General features: G+C 42.0%; 1 protein-coding gene across 32 annotated transcripts in view; it reads left to right on the top strand.

The window, feature by feature from the left end:
- LOC108155488 (disks large 1 tumor suppressor protein) overlaps positions 1-22649 on the top strand; it is a 47526-nt gene extending 24877 nt beyond the window's left edge. For 6 of the 32 annotated variants that reach the window (XM_033398334.1, XM_033398331.1, XM_033398347.1 and 3 more), the window contains 15 exons: positions 124-279; positions 6845-6868; positions 7902-8486; positions 8547-9333; positions 10643-10730; positions 10808-11021; positions 11095-11508; positions 12184-12286; positions 13486-13560; positions 14922-14966; positions 17590-17670; positions 21211-21360; positions 21424-21706; positions 21772-21863; positions 21921-22649. In XM_033398334.1, the coding sequence (XP_033254225.1) occupies positions 124-279; positions 6845-6868; positions 7902-8486; positions 8547-9333; positions 10643-10730; positions 10808-11021; positions 11095-11508; positions 12184-12286; positions 13486-13560; positions 14922-14966; positions 17590-17670; positions 21211-21360; positions 21424-21706; positions 21772-21863; positions 21921-22027 (3204 nt within the window). In that variant the 3' untranslated portion in view covers positions 22028-22649. Of the gene's footprint in view, positions 1-123; positions 280-1403; positions 1573-1806; positions 2057-2699; positions 3100-6844; positions 6869-7901; positions 8487-8546; positions 9334-10642; positions 10731-10807; positions 11022-11094; positions 11509-12183; positions 12287-13485; positions 13561-14921; positions 14967-17589; positions 17671-21210; positions 21361-21423; positions 21707-21771; positions 21864-21920 lie in introns of those variants that run through there. The other 26 variants (XM_033398338.1, XM_033398349.1, XM_033398288.1 and 23 more) reach the window with 19 other exon arrangements.
- The last annotated feature ends 377 nt before the right edge of the window (positions 22650-23026 follow it).

The raw sequence follows: 23026 nt of genomic DNA on the forward strand, positions 1-23026 counted from the left end.
CCAGAAGGAGGAGTGGATGGGTGGGTGAAGCAGGGGTGTTAAACGTGGGATGATCTTGTGTATATGGTTTTAGGACCCAACCAACTAACAATCTATGCGTTCATCTATCTATCTATCACACAGAACCAGCGCATGCGCATCGAATCAGACACGGAGAATGCCAAGGATTTGCCGGCCGAGAATCAGCAGCAGGTGCGCAGCTCCCGATCTCCGCAGCAGCAGCAGCAGCAGTTACCGCAGTCACAATCCACGACATCGGCCAGGAGCGGGTCCCAGACCGTAAGTCGATGCAATTTTAATGCCACTTATGCCATTCCCAAAGACTATGCTGCAACTAACACCTGGACACAACACACACAGATACAGATACAGACATACCACAACCCACAATGTATTATCCACATGCACAGTCTTCATCAACACCAATGCACCAACAACATCAACACCAACACCAACACGAAACGCAGCCACAGCAGCGACAGTGCTTTGTTGCAGCAGCAGCAGCAGCAGCAGCGCCCTTACCGGCATAAAATGCTTAAGCGCGCTTTCGAGTCCACTTAATTGACGACAGAGGAGGGCAGAGAGGAGGAGAGAGGGGCCTCCTAGAGCGTGGCCATAGCGGAAGCAGAGAAACAGAAGGGGAAGTGGGAGAAACCGTTTGCTGTACTTAATTAGGCGCCGCCCTCCTCTCTCTCTCTCTCGGTCTCTTATAAATTGCCACTTATTTCTTCTTACCCCACCCACAGCCTGTGCTAACGCCAGCGCTTGTTTGGGGGGCTCCGACGCTTGGCTCGTTTCCGTTTCCGGCAGCGGAGTGTTGGCGAACCAAAAAAAATAAAAAATCAATTTTAAGCGCGCTTTTGGTCCCAAATCACATTGAAGGTGTTCCAGAACGAGATATGGATTTGCTTTAGATTTTATGGATCATAACAATTTGAAGCTGTCTCTAAATTTAAATCCTAGATCCAATCCAATCGAAATCTCTTTCAGGATTGCCATTATTTTTTTCTATTTCAAAGTGCGCGACTATAATCTGCTGATTGTTCCTTCATTTTTCAAAATTAATCTTAAGTTTTGGCATGATTTTTGTTATATTAATGCTTTTTTTCTTCCAAAATCAGATAAAAAGAAGAGCAAATTATTTTGTAAAATATATAAATTTCAAAAATATACGTTTTGTTTGGTATTTGTTATTTGCATTTATTATTTCCATGCTGTATGGTTTGTATTCCGTTTTATCTAACATTCGTTGCTTGGTTATTTTTGAATTTTGGTCTCATTTCCCGCCATTCATTTCAAATGCGGAGCCAAGATCAGCCTATCGATTGGTCTCTGCAGCTGGAGTTTCGATGTATCGGTAGGCAACTCTAATGATCTCTAACGATCAGTGCTGCAAATCGGTGCGCAGTTAGTTGTACACTCTCAATTTAATTCGTCGGTCTCTCTGTGTTGGGTGTGTTTTTTTGTTATTTTATTTTTTGCGTGCGGGCATTCGTCAGAGGCCGTGTATTAAAATGTAAAACATTTTCGTGTGTGTTCGAGTCAGTCGAGAGAGTCGCAGGTCGCAATTTAGTAAGTTGTAGCGCGGAATTGCGGGAGTGGCTGCCTGGCCAGAAAATCCATCACATACGTGAGCGAGCGAGCGGTGGTGGTGGCATTGCCAGGCGGCAGAAAGTGTACCAGACCAGTTACGCATACCCAAGCATAGACCGCTTGCTGGCGATAGTTTAGTTCCGATGTGTGATAGTGATGGCCGCTGGTTGACTCACCAGCCCCCCATCCATCCATCGATCGATCGCTCTCCCAGCTCTAGCTGTCGGCTGGCCGAGGAAAATGCCAACAAAACAAGACGCGAAGACGTTGAAAAGAGAGGCAGAGGAGCTAGGGCTAGAACATTTGCATGTGTGGTCGTGCATGTGTGTGCGTGTGAAATACCTGCACCACGAATTCTAGTGCCAAATAGGAGTCGTAGACATGTCCGCGAGTGACCTGGAAAGCGGCTAAAGCTAAAACAGAAACAAGAACCGCGGCGAAGAGAAGCGAAAGTGCACGCAAAGTAAAATACCAAAACAGAAACACAAACAAAGTGCATTTCGTGCTATCCAGCAACAGCAACAGCAACAAAAGTTTTAACATTAGCTCACACACACACACACATATCCATTGGAATGTGGCTGTCAATATGTGTGTTGCGTGTGTGTGTTCATAGCGCAAAAAATAGCCACAAAGTGGGAGAGTGAGAGAGAGCGGTAGAGAGCGTGCCGCTGCTTACAGAGTTCTTTTTTATTTGCCATTTACTGTAGAAACAAATAAATAAATAATTTGAAGCTAGCACACACATGCATATGAGTGCTTGCGTGTGACTGTGATAGTGATTAGAAGGCAACGCTCTCACTCTCTCTATCTCTCTCTCACGCTCAAGCGTCGCGCCAGCAGAACAGTAGCGGCGGGCGGCCGCACTGTTGTATTTGACATTCCATTCGCTCACTGTTGGACGCTCAGACATAGAGAGAGAGAGAGAGAGAGAGCTGCTACCGCTCTCGTTTGGTGTTTTTTTTTTTATTGTGTGTGAATAATATTTTATGCGACACTCGGTCAGCGTCTGTCGGGGAGATCGCCAGTAATAGTGCTGTGGCTATATGGATATATATAGTGAATCGAAAGTAATGTTCGATGCGTGTGAATCTCTGTTTATCTAGTGCGTGGCGGCAGCAGCAGCAGCAGCAGTAACAGTGAATGAAAAGCCTTTAAAATTGGTTAAATAATCGGCCAACAGCTACAAATACAACAACAACAACAAAAGTAAATACTTGAACAAAATAAAAAGAGGCGACGTTCCCGGCGAAGAGAACTTTTAAAGAGAAGAAACCCAGACACAAACCGCACGCCCGGCATTTGTCAGTGTGTGTGTGTGTGTGTGTGGTGTGTGTTTGTGTGGAGAGAGCGAGAGCTTAAGCTAAAGCTAAGCTCTGACCCCGCATCCCAGCCATGACGACACGCAAAAAGAAGCGCCAGGATAGTGCCAGTGGCGGCGGCAGCGGTGGAGGCGGCGGCGGTGGCTTCATCAAGAAGGTCTCATCGCTCTTCAATTTGGATTCGGTAAAAGCACAACACAATCTAGATCTAGAAAACAGACACACACAATATACAATAATAGTATATATCTAAAATATATATCTGTAATATGTAGAGATTATAAATTTTATGCAATATCCGTTCTGTGGGATGGGGGTATGGTATGGGTTGGGTGTTCTTGGGGGGGTGGTGTGTGTGTGTGTAGTGGGCGCAGCTTTTTTGGCATCTGTGCTCTATATATGTAGACGGATGATTCCATGGTTTATTTATAACAATTTGCCAGCCAGACAGCAGCATAAATGGAGAGGGTGGGAAATGGGAGTGCGTCATCTTTGCATTCGCATTAGCCACCTCTCTCTCTCTCTCTCTCTCTCACCTAATGCTGCTGCTGCCAAGCAACGGTTGTTATTCTTCTATTCTTTCGCTTGCTGTTTCTTCGCAGCCACGCCGCTCCCTCGGTGCCCTTAATCTTTGGCGTATTCAGCGCAGGCGTAACGCCGCTGCCACCCAGAGAAGCAGAGGCTCTCTTGCGGTTCTTCTCTTACTGTTCCCAATCTCTCGTTCGCTCTCTCTTTAAAGCTGTCTTTGCGCCCTCTCTCGCCCAACCACCCAACAGCTCTGTTGGCATACCCTTTATGCTAAATAATAGGGTATACATCTGATAGATCTGAAAGGGTATTTCTAAAAATTATAAACAAAACGCACGTCCAAACAGTAAGCAGATTCCGAAGGACAAGGCTTACATATAGGAAACCATAATTGTATATGGGTTTCTGGTTTCCGTTTCGATTTGCGCAGGTGTCTCGTCCCGTCTCGTTTCGCCTCGTTTCGACTGCTGCCGATCGTCACATCGCATCACGTCAGTCCCCATCCACCCACAACCTTATATCACATCATTTCCCTTTCCCACCCCCTTTCCGGGGCAATCTGTCAGATATTTATGCGATCAATGAAGTGTGCAATTGTGCATTGTGCATCCGCAGTATCTGGAATTGAAGAAACACCGATTGCCGTCTACTCTCAGTGATAGAAAATGAAATAAAAATACCATAGGAACAAGGATTATCAATTATTAATTTTTTTCTGACCCTAAAACTCTTCATGTAGGGGAGGGGAGGAACTGAAACCTCTCCCCAGATTTCTTTTTCCAAGAATTAATATTTTCCCCTCGAGATTTTCCTATCGAAACTTGATTGATGGCTGCTCATCTTATGATATTTACCCACTAAATTGTTGATTAATAAACACGCACGGACTGCACATTGTATGTATCTACAGACGGGTCTGTATCTGTATCTGTGTAATGCGGATTAAGTAACATTTGATTATAGTCTCGAAGGCAAGGGCTGGCGTATTAGAGACATGCTTTGAATGCAAAATCCAATAATATTTAACCCTGGGTTTGGTTATGGGTTTGCTTTGGAAATTTGTAAATAAAAAACATTGAAATTGTTACGAATATCCAGTGAAAGAAGGGGGGGAGATAAGAAGAAACAGTGCAGGGTGTGGCCTCCCATACTGTAAAAGATTGATTTGCTCTGTTAAAATGTTTCCATAGGCGAATTGATACACTGCATAAAATCATTCTGCCATTGGACTTTTCATTATTTCAACGCTGACACGTGAGTGACATTTTGCCAATCAGGTTTTCTGGAGAAGAGATTTGTGCCTCTCAATATTTCTTGCCACCACTGTGATGTTGTTGGATTGCACAAGAACTGTATCTTCCGTCGTTGCGGTGGCGGTTCTGCTTTACACTTCCTCCTTCCTGTGACGGTGCCATTGCGGAGTGGCAGTGCCAGTCCCGGTGGGTGGATTTAAAGCCACAGCATAGTTTCTACTATGTTTATCATAGATAAGATATAGCTGCGACTGCTGGCGATATGATTCTATGACCGACTGCTTTCTGCTGGTGCCTAGCGCCTAGTGCCAGCCAGTTGCCTATAATTTTCAAGGGTGTGCAGGTGCTTCTGTGATACCCTTTCGAAGGGGGGGCATTGTTTGTTTTCCGTATGCATCTGTTGTACTGCAAAACCAACGAATGGATGCCCGATCGAAAGGCAAGGGGCATATCTGTCAGATATGTAAAGGGTATCTAAAACTTCGACCACGCTCTCCCTCTCCCACCGTCTCTTGGCATGTGCCCTGCCTCTGTCACTGCCTCTGCCATGCCGCCACCTTGTTTTGGCCTCGTTAATGCTTGCTGCGTGTTTTTTTTTCTTCTTGGGGCTTTTCTTTGGTTTGGTTTCGTTTCTTTTCGTTTCGGTATGTGTTAGGGTTCTCCTCCACCCCCTCGCGGTCTCCCTCCCTCTCTCTATCTCTCTCTCACTTAATAGAGGTTCCGATTGTTAACTTTATGATGTAATTTTTACCTATTTATAATTTACTCTTTTTTAAAAAACTGTCGAACGGAAGTGGAACAAAAGACACGACAAGAATTTTGGAGAGTGGGGTTCGGGACTCTAAGAAAAAGGTTTTGGGTTCTTCTTTAAAAATATTCTGCTTGAAATTACACATCGTTTCGCCTGTTCAAATATCTGCGAGAATCGTTTCCGATCATCGGGGTTTCTGTAGCAAAAATCACCTTAAAAATCAACATTCTGGGCAACACTCAAACCATCGGAACTCGAGTCGAGCAGCGGTGTGTTGCATCATGCACACGACATGTATTTTGTTGTTGTACTATTCTCGGGAATTCTCTTTTACATCATTCGCTTGTTCCTCTCGAGTCTTGAGCTTCAAAGCACCCGCTTCAGATGTTGGCAGTAGCTTTCGCAATGTAAAGCAGTGCAAGGAGTGCACCTTAAGAAGCAGTAGCGGAAAGAAAGCAGTAGATTGATTCGAAAAGAGCAAAAGATCTGTTGAATGATCGAATAGGTGTAGATTCCTTAAAGAACCAATAGAACGATAGTAAAAAGGATCTCTTAACTATTGCCAAATCATTTGAACTGCATTTTGGTTCCCATATTAGGCCTGTACACTCTTCACTCCACTCGCCAGTTTGCAAATGCATTTCCATGGGAACATTTGCTAGCTGAGGCTTCCCTAGGCAAAGAATACTCGACTTGACCCAGGTCTCAGTGGGTTAATTGGAGCAATATGTATATTTAGGAACTAATAAGAGAGAGAGAGAGGGTGAGAGAGAGAGAGAGAGCTACTCCCACTTTTGCACTGCACTTACGCTGTTTTCTCTCTCTCTCTCTCTCTGTCATTCTCTCTTTCTGTTTTTGGGGTTAATGCGGTTGATGAATTCATTTACACTTGGCTGCTAATCAATTGAACTCATTTAACGATGCCATAACCAGGCATCAGCCGCTGCCTGCTAACCCCCTCACCCCCCCCTCTCATCTTAGAAATGTGTGGCAAGATGTTGTTGCCATTTTGGGGTATGCCTGTTAATTGAGAAACACAACACAACCCATAAAAAATACACACACACGCAAATGTTAATGTGCAACGGATGAATACCAGAGAGAGAGATGCAATAAGACATTGACATGGTTTTTTTTTTGTGGACTTTTAGTAGCAGTCCAGCAACAGCAAATGCAACAGAAAATAAACCCTTGTCAGTCATGTACACGACATGTATGGATGTATGGTGTTTTTGTACTTTTTTTGGGCTTGTGTATGGCAGATATGGGAGAAGGGGGTCTAAGGTCTAAGGGGATCTGCGGGAATATAATGTCATATGCAAAATGCGCTAAAAAATCAATTCTTCTCCTTTTTCTCCTTGCAACACTCTTTGCAAACCAAACAAAAACAACAACAGCTGCACAAGGCGTCATCGGCAAAGGTAAGGAACGATTTGGAAGGAACTGTGAAGGAAGGGGGGGAGCCCCAGTGGCCCCCCATCTCACGCATACGCATTCTCGCATTCGCAATCGCATTTTTTGTTCTCTGTTTGTGGTCTCTTGTTTGTTGTCCATGTTTGTTGTGATTTTTGTACTCGTATTCGTATTCGTATTCGTATTTTATTGCCTAACCCAAAGCCTAACACCTGCCATGGGTGCCCCAAAGCGAAGGTGTTGCAAGAAAAGTGTGTGAGAGAGAGAGAGAGATTTCCGACCACACTTTTGCATCGCCTTCTCCAAGGGCTTGAGGGCGTTTTTGGCATAGTCTCATTTCAGGAATATATGTGTATATTAGTAATTCATTTATTGTTCACTCACACACGCACATTAATACTTACACTAACACAAACACTCACACATCTACATATACATATAATCGACCCCTTTTTGCCACAAAAGTTTCGAAAATCCATTAAGATATGGAAGATAAACATATATCGCAAATAGGTGGTCGATATAATCGTATACCAAGTGGATCAAACAAAAAAAAACTCGAAAACGTATCGTAAAATCTTCGTAAATTTCACCTTGGAAGTGGGAAATATCCGCGAGCGACCCTAAAAACGACTCAGAAACGAGCCTTTGGCGAACAAAAACCCAAGCCATGACTAAAGTATCGCTAAACTATCGCTAAACGAGTACGAAAAACGAATGTTATCTTGTAAAATCTATCGTAAAAGTCTCGCCAGCCAAACCGTGGCTAAATTATAGCTAAACGAACTCCAAAACCTCTTAAAATATATATAAAAAAAATTCTATAATTCTATTGTATATTTTTGTAAACGTTTTCGAAAGTTTTGTGATTATTTTTGGTCCACTTGGAATGATTATAGAATATTTTATGTAACCATAATCCATGCAGCATTTGTCCTTCCTTCTCTGTACAACACCCGTAAATCTGTTGATAACTATATTCCTAACCGCTGTCTCTTTCTCTTTCTTTCTCTACCTCGGGGCGAATGGCAATTGTTATAGGTGAATGGCGACGATAGCTGGCTGTACGAGGACATACAATTGGAGCGTGGAAACTCTGGTCTGGGCTTCTCGATTGCCGGCGGCACAGACAATCCGCACATTGGAACGGACACATCGATTTACATCACAAAACTGATATCCGGCGGTGCAGCCGCCGCCGATGGTCGCTTGAGCATCAACGACATCATTGTCTCTGTGAACGATGTCTCTGTGGTGGACGTGCCGCACGCCTCGGCCGTGGAGGCGCTCAAAAAGGCTGGCAATGCGGTCAAATTGCATGTGAAACGAAAACGGGGAACGGCCACGGCCACAGCGGCCACTTCGCCAGCAGCAGGAGCCACCGCCGCCGCCACCGCTGGCGATGCCCGTGACAGTGGTTCAGCGGGCGGTGGCTCAAAGGTGATTGAAATCGATCTGGTCAAGGGCGGCAAGGGTCTGGGCTTCTCCATAGCCGGGGGCATTGGCAATCAGCACATACCCGGCGACAATGGCATCTATGTGACAAAGCTAATGGACGGCGGAGCGGCCGGTGTGGATGGTCGGCTCTCCATCGGCGATAAGCTTATAGCAGTGCGCACTAATGGGGTAACGTACATATGTCGTATAGCCCTATTCAAAATAAACTAATGTCTCTCCTTTTTTTAGAGCGAAAAGAACCTGGAGAATGTAACGCACGAGCTGGCGGTGGCCACACTGAAGTCCATTACGGATAAAGTGACGTTGATTGTGGGCAAGACGCAGCATTTGACCAGCAGTGCCTCACAGTCTGGAGGATCAACAGCGGGTGTAGCAGCAGGAACAGGATCCACAGCGGGAGTAGCAGCAGGAGCAGGAGCAGGAGCAGGGCTGCAGCAACAGCAGCTATCACAGTCACAATCCCAGCTGGCGACGAGCCAAAGCCAAAGCCAAGTGAAGGAACAACAGCAAGTGAACTCTCAGTCGACAGGTGCGCTTACAAGTGTTGGACAAACGGTTGTTGATTCATCAACAGCAGCAGCAGCAGCATCACTACCATCATCAGTCCCACCAGCATCAGTAAATGTCCCAGCATCAGCCACAGCCACAGCCACAGCATCAGCATCAGTCATTGCAACCACAATCAACAACAGCAACAGCAACCACACAACAACCAACAACACAAGCAACAACAGTAGCATTTTAAGCAGCTTGGGCAATGCCAATAGCCACAGCCACAGTCACAGTCACAACAACAACAATAATAATAATAACAATAATACCGTCAACAGCAGCAGTGTCAGTGGCAGTGGCAGTGGCAGCCAGACATCAGTTGCAGTTGCAGCAATAAACGCTTCTGCATCTGCATCTGCATCTGCCTCCTCCTTCTATAAGAGCGCTATGCCAATGCTTGTAAACAATGCTGAACAATCCACCACAACAATACGTTCCCAATCACCACCGCCCCTGCCGCGCCGTAAGCGATTTATTTATTTTATTTGTATCCCCTCCACACCACCCACCAGCTGACTTTTTATTATTTCCCCCCCCCCATAAGCGAAGCTAAGCCTTCCCTTCCACCAGAGAGTGTCTCCTGGTGAGGCGGGAAGGTGCTGCAATCGTTCATTTATCTATTCATCTATCCAACTTCCTTTTCCTTTTCCAATTTCTCTCCTGTCGGATCAATCATCTTCTATCCATCCATTTACACCACGTATTATCCAGCCTGTAGCCTCTTGCCCCTTGCCCCGCCACCCGTATTGCTGCTACTTGCGGAACGATTTCGTGTTGTTGTTGTTGGAGACCCAGCGCTATGCTGCTGCTGTCCATCCACCCCTAGCCCCCCCAAAGGCACCTAGCCCAAGCCCTAGCCACCCAGCCACACCCCCCGCCCTTGTAGTCTACACCTTCAGTCCTTCAGAAAGCTCCCCCCCCCACCTAAGGCTTGCCTCTCCCCTCACCCTTTTAGTGCCCGCGCGTGTGCTGTTGATATTTTATGCCAATCGATAATTAATCGCTAGAGTTGTGTGTTCTCTTGATCTATCGGATCAATCGATCTCTCTATTTGTTGCATTTCTTTTGCTGTTTGTGTGTGTGTGTGTGTGCGCGTGTGCCTGTGTTTGGATGTGTGTATGCGTGTGGGTGGTTGTGTGCGCGAGTGTCTGTGTGTATGCGTGTGGAGAGGGGGGGTGGTCTGGGGGAATATACATATGTATATAAAAAAGAAAACTTGTGTTTTTTTTTGTTCTTTCTTTTTTTTTGTGTGTTGTGTCCCGTTTTTTCGTTTTGTTTCTTCTTTCTTCTCTGTTTCTCTATATTTCGCCTTTTTCTCTCTCTCACTCTCTGTCTCTCTGTGTTTTTTTTTGCCTCTCTTACTCCCCGTCTCTCTCTCTCTCTCTGTCTTATCTTTCTGCTCCTTTTGTTCCGTGTTCCTTTTGTTTTGTGCTTTTGTTACGTCTCTCTCTCTCTCTCTGTCTGTCTCTGTCTCTCTTCTTACCCCAAGAAATATATATCTCTTTTTTTTGGCGGTACAACTTTTGCCCCCCCGCCAGATGTCTCATTTCGCTCTCTCTCTCGAAAAGCTTTAAATAACCTTTAACTTTCTCTCTTACTCTCTCTCTCTCTATCTTACTCTTTCTATCTCTATCTCTTGTCTCTTGTCTCTGTCTCTGTCTCTCAATCTCTGTCTCATTTGTTTAATAATTAATTCTCATTCCTCAAAAACTTTGTGTGGCATCAACCGATAATCGAAAATCAATCCCAAAACCAATCCAATCCCATCTTAGAGCCCGGCTCGAGATATGCATCCACGAATGTCCTGGCCGCTGTCCCGCCTGGCACACCGCGCGCCGTCAGCACCGAGGATATAACCAGGTGAGCCAGCCCCTACCTTTCGGCTCCCCCCTAATACGATTTTAATCTTTGATTTGCTTTGTTTTCCTACTCCACAGAGAACCGCGCACCATCACCATACAGAAGGGCCCACAGGGACTCGGCTTCAATATTGTTGGCGGCGAGGATGGCCAGGGGATCTATGTGTCGTTTATACTGGCCGGCGGACCTGCGGATCTGGGCTCTGAGCTGAAGCGCGGCGATCAGCTGCTCAGCGTTAACAATGCCAATCTGACGCATGCCACGCACGAGGAGGCCGCTCAGGCGCTTAAAGTGAGTTCCTCCGGTGCTCTCCCCACCACAAAATGCTTCTAAATTCGATCTCTCTCTCTTTTCGCTGTGGCAGACATCTGGCGGCGTTGTCACCTTGGTGGCACAGTACCGACCCGAGGAATATAATCGTTTTGAGGCTCGCATTCAGGAGCTGAAACAGCAGGCCGCCCTCGGGGCTGGGGGCTCTGGCACCTTGCTGCGGACCACACAGAAGCGTTCGCTATATGTTCGGGCCCTGTTCGATTACGATCCGAATCGAGACGATGGACTGCCGTCGCGGGGACTGCCCTTCAAGCACGGCGACATCTTGCACGTGACGAACGCCTCCGACGATGAGTGGTGGCAGGCGCGACGTGTTTTGGGCGACAACGAGGACGAGCAAATCGGTATTGTGCCATCGAAGAGGCGCTGGGAGCGCAAAATGCGTGCACGGGATCGTAGCGTCAAGTTCCAGGGACATGCGGCGGCCAATAATAATCTAGACAAGGTGAGGAACAACAACCAAAAACCATCCAAGGGACGACAGTGCGTTGCAAAACTATAGTTTGAAAGTAGTAGTGGAACAAACAAGTGAGTGCTCTGGAGGACTGGATAAGAGGTTATAAATCCCCAAAAGGATGGAACTACACCTCAGATATTTCTATGATTTTAATTGAATGGAAAAAATATGTTTTCTGATAGCTTCTATGCCAAAATTGTACTCGTAGATGAGAGCGAGCATTTTAAAGGTCTCTACATATCACATTTAGGTGTCTTCTATCCAAAATCCAAAATTTATGGGTTGTTTATTCAACGATTTGCTGAAATCGCATCTTTAAAACTGTCTAAAGTGAAGTTATGGTAGATATTCGAATGATCCAAGTGGAATGTTGCATGAAGAGAAGCTACAAATAGCAGGAGATTCGAGAATTGATTCGAATAGTCTCGAATATATCGAATGGTATTCAAATAATCCAAGTGGAAAATTTAGAAGCTTAACCGCACGAAGCGTAACTCAAAAAGGCAAAATATTTGGTTGAAAAATCGAACCGAAGATTCAAAAATTGGTTCGATTATATTCGAATAGCACATTCGATAGTAAAACGTAGAGTTCTTGTAACGCACTGCCCATCCATTTAAAGGTCCCTAACTAAAGATCGTATTATTCTTGGTTCTTTTGCAGCAATCGACATTGGATCGAAAGAAAAAGAATTTCACATTCTCGCGCAAATTTCCGTTTATGAAGAGTCGCGATGAAAAGAATGAAGATGGCAGCGACCAAGAGCGTAAGTAGACAATCGAACCGGGGAACAAACCAACCAAAGGGGAAGCCAGCCAACAGCCAGACAGCCGGACAGTCAGCCATGCCCGTCTGTCTCTCGTCTTCCTCCATCCGTCTCTCTGTCTGTCTCTCTCTATCTCTCGCCCGTTAATCTCCGGAGACGACACTACAGTAAATACTCGAAGAAGAAACTCTGCTACTCGTGTAGCCTAATAACTAAACTCAATCGAAGAAGGATATCGTTTTACTAGTTAATTGTTGTTTAAAATTAAGGCTTAACAAGATCCCTCTCTCTCTTACTCTGTCGCTCTGTCTCTTAGTCTATCTCTCTCTCTCACTCTGCCACCCTCTCTCTCTCTCTCTCTCTCTCTATTGAAACATTGAGTGTGTGCCTTTGTATGTGTGCTTCTGTGGGATTGTCTGTATGCGTGGGTGTAAGGTATGTTCGTGTTTCTGTGTGTGTGTGTGTCTGGAGAAGAGTATTTTTGTTGTACTTGTACTTGTTGGGCGTACAGAATCTTCTGTGAAAGCACCGAAAAAAAAGGAAAGAAAACATGCACAATACTCAGTTTTTTCTGAAACACTGTAGCCCCAAAAAAACCCCTTTTTTTTGGGGTTAAAGTGCTTTATATTCTAATATTTTTGTTATATATATTTTTCGTGATTTTCCGGTTTCCTCCGTTTCTTCGTTTTTCTATTTTAGCCACAAAAATGTCAGCCCTTGTGGATGTACAATTTTTGTTAAATTTTTTGTATGTAAATATTTTTTGTTGGCTAAAGTATTCTATATCATAGTATCCCATATTCTATCCTTTTTTTTGTATTTATTTTTAAATTTAAATATTGTTTCCCTTTCGGTTAACGTTTTGTTGTTCCATGAATGTGTTTTGTTAATCATTTTAAATCATTTATGTTTATGTTTCTGTTTATTTTCATATTATTTTTACATGTTTTTACACCCGTTCCGAACCGGTTCCAAACCATTCAAAAACTGTGATGTGACGATGTCCAATGTGTACACTGCTCATACAATCTACAAATCTACACACCATCCATGTGGCCCGTCTTTGGATGAACAACCGATCGATGATGGACCAACACCACACACACACACACACATTTACCTTTGCACACACATTGTTATCCGTGAACCGAACAAACCCCTGCCGAATCCCTACTGAAACTACCACGATCTGTGGGCAGTCAATGGAGTTGTGAGCAGCACCAGCGAGATAGACATAAATAGTGTCAACAACAATCAGGCGAACGAACCGCAACGTAAGTGCATCCAAACATAAACGCATCCAGATCCTTCGCTTGGAGAGCGGATACTTACAACATGCCACATGAATATATTTATCTGTTAGCACCAGAATACTCGTATCATGTACAAAAACTAAAGGGGCTTTCGGTTCTTCTCCCTGTCCCACTCTCAATCGGTCTAGTGTTGGTAAACACTAAGACAAAAACACACACACACATCTGCACTTTGTATGGAATAAGCTATGGGCTATATATTAACCATTAGCTAGTTTTGTTCAAGTACTATCATGGGAGATCATGGAACATCGATTTGTACATCTACTTATAAGTATTAGTCTTTGGGCGCTAAGCTACTCTGTAATTCTGTACTCCCAAAGAGTGTGTCCTTCAGCGGCAGAGTTGCACTCACACACATACACCCACACATATTACACATTACATTGTACATCCTATCCTATCAGATATATGTATGAATCATTTAGCGAAAAAACATCATCAAAACGAACATTTTCGGTTGATTTAAAATGCTTTCTCTCTCCTGCTGCCTAAACACTCTGAAACGTACTACTTTTTGCTGTTCTCTCTACACTACTCGTACTTATACACCCTACTCTGTGTGTGTTCCCACTCCCAATCAATGTTTCGGCCGCCTTCATCAATTGTCTCGTACACCACTGCTTCGGCTACAACGCGACCCTCAATCGACCCTCTCATCGCGTTCTATACAATATCAATACCGTAAAAAACAATAGAAGACGAACCTTAGGGATCTGAAATGGTTCTTTAAGCAGTACATCACATGTTCATCAGAGTTCATCAGAGAACCATCAATGGATGGATGGGTTCTTCCATTCCATTGTTCCATATGTATTCCGCTGAACCCCCCGAATGATGATCAAACATTTTGAGAAAACCATCTTGGGGTTTCCATTGTGGAGAAATGATACTTCCAGAAGTCTAGATAGTTCTTCTACAGCAGCACCACATATGCATGTGTATCAATGCAAGGAGAACCATTTAGAGGCGGGATGGATACTCCTATGTCGTGTGTCCCCAGATGGTCATTTTCCTTCCTTATCCGTAGTACATCAAGTGTACATCTACATCAAATGCAACTAGAACCATTCGGGGTACAATCATTTTAAACCAACAACAAAACTTAAAAAAAGAAAAGATATACAATATACTATAATTATTAATAATCGTATCGTATCGTATCGAAATGAAACGATCTCCACTGCCACTTCTGTTTTAATCTGACCAAAACATTCTCTTTTTTCTCTCTCTCTCTCTCTCTCTCTCTCTAACTCTAACTCTCTCACTCTGTTTCTCCTCTTTTTTTGGTTTCTCCTCTGTTTTTCTCTTCATTTTTCTAGCTTTTATGCTTTGCTACACACAAGACGATGCCAATGCTGAAGGAGGTATGTACTCGATAGAAGAATATATACATATATACTACATATACTACTTATATCTGCTGCTATATACATATATTTACATTCATATACTACTATATAAATCTGAGAATATCCACATGAACATACAATATACATATACATACATCTACATCTACTCGTACATAGATACATACATGAAAATTACATTAATTTTACATTTGACATATACTCTACATACTCTCGTACATGTAGAACCTATATATACGCGTATATCTACACACGTGCATTTTACGTACATGCATACATCATACATACATACATATTAGTACGTATTAGTTTTTGCTAGCGGTCTTTCGTTTTTAATTCACACACACACATACATAACACATACAGTCATCTGTACATCACCATGTCTACATATTAATTGGTACATTACATTTTCCTATTATAAATATCCCCTCATCCACGCCATTTTTTATCTTTACATCTGAATACTGTTTTGTGTTCCGTGTTTATTTGTGTCATACATTACGTACATTATACATCTTCGTACTATATTATTCTTAAATGTTTTCTGTGTATATGTACACCTGTATATTATACATACATATAACATATTTTTGGGACAACAACAAACCCTTTATGGCTATAGTTCCTTAATTGCGATGTACATTCAGTGTTTCGTCAGGTGCACGGCCAAATCAGTTACATTTTGCTGGTGCCGATGAGCATTGATGAAACTTTAAAGATATTTTGATGTACATAATAAGGTATTAATCTACCTCCTCGGAATGTGCAACAGAAATTCGTGCAGTAGCAAATGTACATCACGAAGGACATCGTGATTAAGGCACTATGTTCATACCAGATACATGCAGGGCTTGACAAACACACATTTTTGGGTTTTTCTGATTCGTATCTGTTTGATTTTGAGCATACACATACAATCCATTCGGACATCTAAACATACCGATAAACGATACCAAATGCTAATAATCTATCGCATCAACATTTCGATATACGTTGTTATTTATCGTGTTATGTATCCGTATGTTTATCAACGTCGTGCTTCAATGTTTCCACACAATCGACTCGACTCGACTTGATGTATGGATGATAGATAACTCTAAATAAATTAATCGATTCATTAAAATGTACATACATACATACATACATACATACATACCGTACATACATATATACCACACCATATATGTATACAATATGTATAGCTTGAATGGAATACAACATCCGTATGTATCGTATCTGTATGTGAATGTACGCCTCTAGCGTGTGTCTGTGTGTCTACATAAATACTGAGCATAGAAAATCATCTAGAATATTGATCGGAATGATGAATTATGCTAATGATTACGATTACGATCTATATCTATGTACGCATACGCACATACAACATCTTCAAACGACAAACCACCGATGAAGAAGATCCCGAAGGTGTTCACGTTGTTTTTTCGATTTGCAAGTTTATGTTTTTGTTTTTTTTCGTGTTACAGTCAGATCTCGATCTCTACAATCTCTCGCTTACTCTCTCTCTCCTCAACATTATACTTATACCACATTCGAATACGCAATACACCTCTCCTCTCGTCAACAAAAAAAAGAGAAACATTTACTATAAAATCAGACAAGCCAGACACCAAAATCCACGCACTACTCACGCACTCAGACAGTAAAAGACTTGAAAATACTACATATAATCGATTCGATTTGTTGTTAATCTTTGGTATTTTTGTTCTTCTTTTTCTTTTTGATACTTCTTTTAACCAAACAACCAACCAACCAACCAATCAACCAAACCCCTGTGTCTGTGCGAAACTACTTCCGAACTACTTCTTGTGTTTCCCACTACTGCAACTACTACTACTTCTACTTCTACTACTACTACTACTACTACTTCTACTACTATCCTCAAAACAACTGTTTCGTCTACGAATCAATCTACTACTGCTATTACTACTACTACTACTACTATATCTACTACTGTTGCTACTGTGGTGTGTGCGTCATCGAATCTAAACGTTCGTTTCACGTGTCCTACTCTGTCTCTCTCTCGCTCGCTATATCTGAACCCGTCTATATCTCTATCTATATATATATTTATATATATATAATATATATATATGATCTATCTGGAACAACAAACAAAACCAACAACCAAACAATATTTGATTTCGTTACAATCTTTGTTTTTGAATTCACGAAAATTCCTACTGATCTAAAACATACACCATACATATATCTATATATCTTCTAAATATATATTGATCTCTACAACAAATGAACAACCAACCAATCTACCAATCTACCAACCAACCAACCAACCAACCAACCAATCAACCAACCAACAAACAAACAACAAACTAAACCAATCAACAATCCAAAATGACAACTCATATATAAATATATATATATATACACATATATTTGTATACCACCATGCGCTCCGCTCCGCTCCGATCCGCTCCGATCCTCGCTCCTCGATCCTCGCTCCTTCGATCGATAATACTGCAATCAACAACAAAAATTCGACTACTACTAAATTCTTCTGTATATCTGTGTATCAACCAACCCCTCTCGTACATCGTACATCGTACATCGTACATCACAAATACGAACGAAACGTCAGGCGAGATTATCTACAGAGTGGAGTTACCCGATATGGAGCAGATAACTCTGATCTACTTGGAGAATAGCGATGCTGACTATCGTAAGTCGAGCAACTGAAAAAAAAACAAAAAACAAAAACCAAAAACAACCAAAAAACAAAATCAACCAAAACCAACAGCAAAATATATACTACTATATTAAAAAAGAAAAACCAACAAATATATAATTTTTTTTTTTAAACAATAACAAACTTTAAAAAAAAACTAGTAAACAATTTTTTTTTTATTTCTGTAAAACAAAAAAAAAGAAAAAGAATGAAATTGAAATATATATATAATTTTTTTTTTTAGTTCCGAATACAAAGAAATCCAAAATTTTTGCAAGATCTACTATATTCCTATTCTTCTGGTTATGTTTTTGTTCTTCTTTTTTTTTCGTTCCTTCTTTGAGTTTTGCCTATCTCTTGCTTTGTCTCTCACTCTCATGCTGTCTTACTCTCTCGCTCTTCCTCTTGCTCTCTCTCTCTCTCTGTCTTTCCGTCTCTCTGTCTCTTTGTCCACTTAATATACCCATCTCCATCGTATAACACTTAAAGAAGAACATTTCTAGAGTCTGCCAGATTTTCATAGGATATCATTTTAAAATGGGGTCTTAAATATTTGGAATCCAAAGTGTTTGGCGGGTTTGCTATACAAAATTGAAGAGCAGCAGTACTTACTACTCTTTCCTTGTAGATCATCTGTAGAACTCCCTGCTTATGCTTACGTTCTCCCCACTTTCTGAGAACTCATGTTCCCCAATTCGTTTTAGTCCTGGAATAGGAATCTCTCACTTTTTCTTTATCTTTTCTTAGAACTTGAAAGAACAGTCCTTATAGTTTTGTATTGTTTTTTTTTTTAGAATTTTGTCCAGTGTTGAATAATTCCATAGCATCGAATGACGCGTTCAGTTCGTAGCAAATTAGTTATGTGATCCTTCACCCCTGGAATACTCCACACTCCAAACACACCCACACCCACACCCACAGCCACACCCTTGAGCACACACCTTGTATCGTTGCCCTGCCCGACCAATCAAAAGCAAATCAATTGAATGAATTGAAAGCACACTTGAGTAGTAGCTTTTTGGCATTTTCTGCATTCTGTTTGTGTTCTGCCGCAGTAGACGTTGCTTTGATTTGATCCCCACATCACCTTTACATCAGTATTGTTGCTCGTGTCTCGTGTTGCATGATGTTCTCCTCACCGAACAACGATCATTTTGGTTTTTGATTTGATGAGCCCCGCCCTAAGAACCTCCAGGAACCGAATAGAACATAGTACTCTTCTACAAAACAACAAAAGCTCTTTCCGATACGATATGTGCCCCTCCCTCGAACTCTCAAATGTATTCTCGGTGTGGGTGGGGTGGGGGAGAGAGCCTTAGCTCCTGAAAACTGATATCTAAATCTGAAATAAACGAATTGTATGCATTGTGTGAGCAAAACAAGTCTTATTTTTGCAAATGTCTTCTCTCAAGAGGGGGAGGATCCTACCCCGTTCTAGTCCTTGTATATTTTGCAAAAAAAAATCGTAAGTCCATCGGCGAAACGAGCCTCAACAGAACAGAATCGCGTGTGAACCAACACAGTGAGTAAATGAATAAACACCCCCCGTACCTTCCCTTACGTTAAACTATCTCATGGTAAAACCCCACGAAACGGGGGTTCGATTGTGTGTTTTTCCCTTCGAGAACGAAACATCCCCCGAGAGGAAACTCTCACCTAAGCTAATCCTCAGATCAGATAATTATCAGATATTTATAATATTTTATACATCAAAAAACCAAAAAAACACACCCAAAAATAAATACACACACTCCACAAACACACACACACACACACACACATTATGTTTATGTGTCGTAAGTATGTATTTGTGTGTGCCATGTATGTAAACATCATGATGTCATGTAGTGTGTATGTAGTATGTAACTTGTGTAAATGTAATCATACATCAAGTGTGTGTCCTCCCCCATACAATACTCGAACGTAGTTGATTTCCCCCGTAGATCGATCGCCCATCCCCATATCTTAACTATAAATAGAATGTATAACGTATGTATGTTCATTATATATACATATATCCGTACATCAGTGTGTAGAAGTAAACATTTTTTGCATTTGTCACGATTATTGCATTTACATTTAGATTTTCCGGTTTTAATTTCGATTTCTATAGTGAATATTCTATATATACTGCATATTTTCTTAAGCCCTTTCAACCCCACCCCCTGCCACACAGTTTAGGAGTGCCCCGTGCCCCGTGCCCTGTGTCCCTTGCCACCCATGCTTCATTTGAACATCAAACGTACATCATTAACGTAGTATAACATTTCATTTGCTCAATTTCTTGAGTTTACCCCCATCCCCGGCTAGCTGTACAGTAGATGTTCGTTAATTGGAAACTGTTTAGGTGAAGATTGTAGCCATAACTAGAGCTAAAGATGGTAGGTGATGATGGGCTTACGTACATAGTGTCTGTGTACATTGATGCTTGAGCGAATGCTCTAAAAAAGGAAGCCTAAGAATTTAAGAAAAAAGCAACATATGTACATGTCGTGTGCATGAGTGATGAAAGTACTGAAGCATTGGCGCAACAAGACATACACTTTGTGTATAAAAAAAATAGGTATCAGGCAAACGTAAAAAGTTTTGATAGATGTACATAAAAAATTAGTCCGATTTATCTATTTTTTATATATACAAGGAAATCTAAAGAGAACGGTATTCAAAAGTGGACGATTGAAGGGATATTGAAGGCGGTAAGGTCCGAAAAAAGGTATTATATTTGGTTGTGGCATAGAACACCAAAAGGTTCAGGTCGAGCTTACTTTGACCTGCAGAAAGGTTAGAGGAAAAGACCTCAAAGTGCGGTTAGGTCTAGGCGCAATAGTTGGAAATAGATAGAAGTAGAGATTAGTATACACCGATGGGACTACATTATAGGACTATTAGAAGCGAGAGTTTTGCTTAACTATTTCGAATACTATAGCGTAACCCATAAGAGAATTGGATTTCTATAAGGATTACTGACAAGCATGGGGTTTTTGGATTAAATTTTCCTATCAGCGAAACGAATACTGTACTCAAATTTGTTATGATTTGCTAATTGATTTTGAGATTAAAGATTAAACGATTAAAGAACTCCTGTCGTAAATGTGGAAAGCTTATAAGATTCTGTTTAGAGATACTTGTACTATACATTGTCTCCTCTACTCCCCCCGATAATCCGTAGAGACAAGAATGAGCACAACCCCAAAATATGACATTATTCTGTACCCATCTATCTATCTAACTCTCTATCCCAAGCTATCTATCGATCTATCCCATATCTCTTTTCGTATGTATTCCCCGATTAAAACATAAAAAAAAATAACAAAGAAAGAAGTAAATTCTGTTGATTTGTAGATTCCCAAACCAAAATCCAATACCCCCAAAGCCCAAGCCCAAACTATACCCAATTCCCATTCCCATTTCCCCACTGATGCCCAGATCCAATCCCAATCCAAAAAATTCATGTAGAACACTTTGTTGATGATTTAGCCACACGTGCAGGACAAAGAACGCTCCCTAATTCAAATGTTTTGCCATGCTTTGCAGCCTCCGAGGAGAATGTACTGTCGTACGAGGCCGTGCAGCGTTTGTCCATCAACTATACGCGTCCCGTGATCATACTGGGACCCCTGAAGGATCGCATCAACGATGACCTAATATCTGAATATCCCGAGAAGTTTGGATCTTGTGTGCCACGTAAGTTCAGAGATCCCACCCATGTAATCCCTCAAACTTAAGTGTGATTTGATCTGATTACAGACACCACGCGACCCAAACGCGAATATGAGGTGGATGGTCGTGACTATCACTTTGTCTCCTCACGTGAACAAATGGAGCGCGACATTCAGAACCACCTGTTCATCGAGGCGGGCCAGTACAATGATAATCTGTATGGCACCTCGGTGGCCAGTGTGCGCGAGGTGGCAGAGAAGGGCAAACACTGCATTCTGGACGTGTCGGGGAATGCCATCAAGCGTCTGCAGGTGGCCCAGCTCTATCCGGTAGCCGTTTTCATTAAGCCCAAATCGGTGGACTCTGTGATGTGAGTAGCTCAATTGAATCTATATAGATCTTCTGATAATTCTAAATCCATTCGAAACCATTCAGGGAGATGAATCGTCGCATGACCGAGGAACAGGCCAAGAAGACTTATGAACGTGCTATTAAAATGGAGCAGGAGTTTGGCGAATACTTTACGGGTATGTGGGCGCAACATTCGAAAGAAGTATCAGTGTATCAGAAGTATCCATTTTCAGGCGTTGTCCAAGGCGACACCATTGAGGAGATATATAGCAAAGTGAAGTCAATGATTTGGTCTCAGTCGGGACCAACCATTTGGGTACCTTCCAAGGAATCTCTATGACCAACAGCCACAACAACATGGACACTGCCGCCTCGAGTCCGTTGTCGACCAGTCTCGAGAACAACAAATACAGCAACAACAAATCAACCGCAACAGAAAACGCCGCACTGATGATGATGCATCACAAAATAATTAACAAAAACAAATGACGAGTACACAAAACAGGACACACGACGACCATTACACTTGACGATTGACTTAAGAACAAAACAAACAAAATTGACGCAGCCGCAGCAGCCAACTTAATGTAGCAAAAAAATTGTCCAAAAAATGTATTTGGATGGTAGATAGATGTACGCCGCTTAGTGGAACGTACATATGTTTAAGTGGAGGAGGAACATCAGAGCAAAGCATTTGGCATCGTGTAGCGAGAAGGAGAGAACAGAGCAGAGCAAAGCAAAGCAGACCAGAGCAGTGCAGAGCAGAGCAGAGCAGGCAGCACAGTGACGACAGCCCCAATGGACGGACGGATTATGGATGATGATGATGATGTTTAACTGAAGCGGACAAAGGTGTATAGTTTTTAGTTAGAACAAAGTTTGGAGAAAGGATAAGGAGAAACAAAGCGAAATATAATATATACACACACACACTTATATATTAAGATCTGATTATGATGGCATAAAGCAGAGAACAGAGAGCAGATGGATAGCAAGAGGGCAAGAGAGAGCATTAGCAGGAGGCAAAAGGCGGAAGGCAGATGGAGAAATCGATAAGCAAATGCTTAGAAACGTTCGTTAAGCGCTAGAATGTTGTTTGTTTTATGTTGATGTTTATATACGAGAGCCAAGAGTTATAGCGAGTTAGTTATGTTGAAGAATAATGTGTTTTTTGATATATATATATATATATATATATATATATATAAATACATATATATACATATACATATGTACATGCATGTGCAGTACATACATATGTACGGCACCCATGATTACGATTATGCAATGAAATGTATAATTGTATAAATTTAAGTACGACAGTGTTTAATAGCTGACG

This window comes from Drosophila miranda, chromosome XL, assembly GCF_003369915.1.
Source record: "Drosophila miranda strain MSH22 chromosome XL, D.miranda_PacBio2.1, whole genome shotgun sequence".
NCBI lineage: Eukaryota > Metazoa > Arthropoda > Insecta > Diptera > Drosophilidae > Drosophila > Drosophila miranda.